This window comes from Silurus meridionalis, chromosome 23 (genome assembly GCF_014805685.1).
Source record: "Silurus meridionalis isolate SWU-2019-XX chromosome 23, ASM1480568v1, whole genome shotgun sequence".
Lineage (NCBI taxonomy): Eukaryota > Metazoa > Chordata > Actinopteri > Siluriformes > Siluridae > Silurus > Silurus meridionalis.
The window spans coordinates 25,904,446-25,909,125 of record NC_060906.1 but is presented as its reverse complement, the minus strand read 5'-3'; the positions used below and the strand labels follow the sequence as shown (position 1 = coordinate 25,909,125).

The window sequence follows — 4,680 nt, the reverse complement described above, 5'->3', positions numbered from 1 at the left end:
GGCTTAAGTGAGATAGAGCAGGGCTAGAGGGGGTAGAGCATGGCTGAAGGAGAGCAGAGCAGGGCTGGTTTGGGGCGAAGCAGGGCTGGAGTGGGTGGAGCAGGGCTGGAGTAGGGTAGGGAAGGGCTAGAGTGGGGTGAAGCAGGGCTGGAGGGGAGTAGTGAAGGGTTGGAGGGGTGGAGCAGAGCTGAAGTGTGGTGGAGCATGTTTGGAGGGGATGGAGCAGGGCTGGAGTGGGAAGAGAAGTGCTACAGTGGGTTAGAGAAGGGCTGGAGTGGTTGAAACAGGCAGGAGAAGGGCTGTTGCAGGGCTGGAGTTGGGGAGAGCAGGGCTTGAGGGTAGTGCTGCAGGGCAGAAGCAGGGATGGAGGGGGGATAAACAGGGACAGAGGGGTAGAGCAGGGTAGGAACAGGGTTTCGGAGGTGTAAAGCAATCAGAAGCAGGGCTATAGCAGGGCTGAAGTGGGGAAGAGCAGGGCTTGAGGGGAGTGGTGCAGGGCTGGAGCAGGGCAGGAGTGGGGTGGAACAAGGCTGAAGTCTGGTAGAGCAGGGCTTAAGTGGTGTGGGACAGGGCAGGAACAGGGCTGCAGAGGCTTGGCACAGGGCAGGAGCAGGTTGACAGATTCTCTCCCCAACCTACTTTTTATTTTATTAGTGTGTGTATATAAGTAACACTGAGCTGATCATGACTCAGTTTAATCAGATTACAGACTGTTTCATTCCATCACTGTGTTAATTACAGTGTGTTAATTACAGTGTGTTTTGGTTTCAGGTTCATTAATGCCCGCAGAAGGATAGTACAGCCCATGATCGACCAGTCCAACCGAGCAGGTACCCTCACACACCTCTACTGATTTAGATTCAGGCTCCGCCCACATGCCCAGCCCATTAAAGAAAAGCTGCTTAAACTCTGCCCGCCCCCTGTGCAGTGTAGTAATCAAAGCTGCTATCTGGTTTATAAAAACGACATAGTGTTCATTTATCACATGTTCAGTGTCCAGTACCCTCAGAGAGCAGGTGATGTGGTGGGATGTGATCCCTTTGTACACACTCACACTTTTACACTAACAATCTGCCTAAATGAGATCTCTGCAATCTGGATTCACAACCAATGACCAGAAATCCAAATGCTAACAATCACAAACCTGACCTAGCCTGTTCCAGCATGACAGTGCTTTTGTGCACCATGCCAGCTCCATGAAGATCTGCTTTTTATGGGTTGGAGTGGAAGATCTCCTGCTATAAAGCTCTGAAGACCTTTGGGATAAATGTGAACACTGACTGCACCCCAGGCCTCCTCACCTCACCTTCATCAGTACCTGACTTTACTAACACCATTGTAGCTAAATGAATCTCCACTAAATCTAGTGGAACATCTTCCCAGAAGAGTGAAGCTCATTATAACAGTGAGCACACACTTAAGGTGGATGTACAAATAGAAGCACATAGCAATCTTATGGTCAGGTGTCCTTTTGTCTGTACAGTGTATAATAATAGTAATGGAGCAGACAGAACTGCTACTACCCGAGTCCAGGTGTATAGAGGAAGCTGGTGTGATTCAGTTGTGATGTGAATTGATATTTGTGTTCTGTTGTGTTATTGTGTTTTTGCTGCAGTGACTCAAGGAACTCCATTCAGTCCTGATGCTCAGACCATGGGGGGCTTCATGTTGGACGGACAGCAGCACATGAGCCTTCGAGCTCCAGGTATGACATCCTAAATAATCAGTCAATCAATCAATCAATCAATCAAACACTCAGTTTTTTTATTATAAAGTATATTACCTTTAACCCCATGTCCAGGTTTCATTCCTTTTTGCCCGTAGATTACAATTTAAATGTATTAATAAACACATTATACTTTTTATCAATTTATAGTTACATATACTATCGATGAGATAAATTACTTCCTGTTCTCACTTACATTATATAAATATATATAACTTACATTATATAAATGATTTAAACACTCGTTCCCTCACCAGTCTCTTTCTATTCTCTCTATTCTTTCTCTTGAAGCTAATAATTAAACAGCTTTACCACTGACACTGGAGACTCCTTCCAGAAATCTTACAAACCCAGTTCCAAAATAGTTGGGACAATGTGCAAAATGTAAACAAAAACCGAATGCAAATCTCATAAATCCACATTATTCACAATGAGCCAGAACATATCAAATATATAAATTGAGAATTTATACCATTTTAAAGAAAAAATAAGGTCATTTAGAATTTGATGGTGCAAAATGTCTTGAAACGTTGTGACAGGACCGAGTTTCCCACTGTGCAGCATCAATAAGTATATTGTATAAGTATAATGTAGATGCAGTATGCAGTTAGCATTGTCTTGCTCAAATATACAAGATCTTCCCTAAGAAGACTAAAATTAAAATCACGATTCATCTGACCATAGAACAGTTTCCCACTTTTTAAATGAGCTTTGGAGTTTCTGGATCATGTTTACGCATACCTTCTTCTTTGCATGATAGAGATTTAACCTGCATTTGTGGATGACACGGAGAACTGTTTTCACAGACAATGATTTCAATCAAGATGCAAAATGTTTTTCCAAATGTTTGATTTTTTAGCACTTTTTTCAGATTTTTGTTGCTCCGTCACAAAACACTTTTTTTAAACGTGTTGCAGAGATCAAATTAAAAAAAATTTTTTTCCTTTAAAATGGCACATTTAATCAGTTTAAAGATTTGTTTTCTATGTTTTATTGTGAATTAAATATGGGCTGATGAGATTTTCTAATCATTACATTCTGTTTTTGTTTACATTTTACCCAACAGTGTCACAACAATCTGAAATTGGAGTTGTAGATAAACATCAGCTTCCTTTATGAAAACTTCATCATATCAGTGATTACTCTCATCTTTACATATCAGTGTGTTAGCAGTGGAGCGTGCCCGCTACACACCCCTGTAAACATGCTGTTGCTATGGAAACCATAACGTATCTGCGCGAGCGCATTGATATAAACCTGCACTACTGTCCGAGTCGCAGTTACAGAGAAATAACCACCACATTCTGGCACTGGAGACTCCTTCCATAAACATCATGTCTCCCAACACTTACATTTGTGTGACTTTTGTGTGTGTGTGTGTGTGTGTGTGTGTGTGTGTGTGTGTGTGTGTGTGTGTGTGCTGCAGGTGCAATGGGAGGTATGGGTATGAACATGGCGATGGATGGACAGTGGCAGTACATGTAGGACTCCAGCAGGTGTGTGAGTTTCCACTTAAATCCATCCCATTTTATCAACACTGTACACTGACCCTTAGACACACACACACACACACACACACACACACACACACACACACACACACACATAAAGCTGTAAGTTCTAGAAGCGGTTCTCCTCAGAACCCTGGGAGCCGTCTAGCCGTCTGTGTGAGTTTTCTCCTCCCTCTGTCTGCTGCTGCTGAAATCGGATTATCCCTTCATCTCACTCTCATACTCCTCCGTCTCACATCTTTCAGCCACGACACAAATGAAGATGCATGATACACTTACAGGAGTGAGTTTTATTTAATACACACACACACACACACACACACACACACACACACACACACACACACACACGCACACGCATGCACGCATGCACGCACACAGAGGCACCCAGTGAGCCGCACATGAACCACACTTACTGTGATTAATAGAGTTATTTTATATGTAAATACGTGCCCCACTTTGCACACACACACACACACACACACACACACACACTTTTATTAAAGTGACTTTACTCAAGCGGACACGTCTGTGTTCTCCTCTGTGCTCTAACAGCATTGTGTTTTTTTCTTCACGTGAATGAATAAATAAATAAATAAATAAATAAATAAATAAATAAATAATGAAGTATATTTTGGTATCCTAAAGGATGAAATAAATGTATTACAATATTAAAATTGGAATAAAACTCTGACAGAAACGCTCTTCTAATGATTACATTTTAAATATTTAATTTTATGGTGTAAATAAAATAATAAAGTAATAAATAAAGAGAAAGTCATTGTGAATAAGAGATTTGTTAATTTATGTGAAAAAAAGATTTATCATAAAAATCTGATCTATTTAAAAAAGCTACACATGAAACTACAATATACTGTATATATTTTGTTATTTGCAGAAATCGGCTGCACATTTGTATACAATTGCAAATGAAATTAAATGAATATGGGAATAAACACTATAATCAATGTAAATTACAGCTGTAACTGCTTGAAAAGGCGGAGCTTCAGCTCATTCATCCAATCACATCACGTGAAGTAAACCACACCCTCTGACACGGTCAGTGATGTGAACGACATGATCACATGATCCGTCCCTGCCGACGTCCTGCTTCTCACTAATTACATTCAAATTTAAAAAGATTAACTACTCGATTAGCATAAACATTTACGATTGGCTGATCGGGATGAGCAGAAGCCCCGCCCGTGTTGCCCTGGAGATGGAGACGGTCTTTGTTGCTTAGAAACAGGAGGTGGTGGCTGTGAGACAGGTCGAATGTGTGTCTTATTATGTCTTTATGTTTCCTTTATGTCTCTTAGGCAGCTGTTTGGGGATCACACAGACACACACACACACACACACACACACCTTCCATCGACTGTGAATCAGAAGAGAGAAGATAAGAGGACGTTTGGAGTTTTGGAGTTTATGTCTGTAATGAAT

General features: G+C 41.3%; 1 protein-coding gene across 2 annotated transcripts in view; it reads left to right on the top strand.

The window, feature by feature from the left end:
- Positions 1 to 4,680, top strand: part of meis2b (Meis homeobox 2b) — a 21,860-nt gene extending 17,180 nt beyond the window's left edge. For both annotated transcript variants that reach the window (XM_046836421.1, XM_046836420.1), the window contains 4 exons: positions 772 to 830; positions 1,616 to 1,705; positions 3,153 to 3,222; positions 4,557 to 4,680. In XM_046836421.1, coding sequence (XP_046692377.1) covers positions 772 to 830; positions 1,616 to 1,705; positions 3,153 to 3,211 — 208 coding nt within the window. In that variant the 3' untranslated portion in view covers positions 3,212 to 3,222; positions 4,557 to 4,680. The remainder of the gene's footprint in view (positions 1 to 771; positions 831 to 1,615; positions 1,706 to 3,152; positions 3,223 to 4,556) is intronic.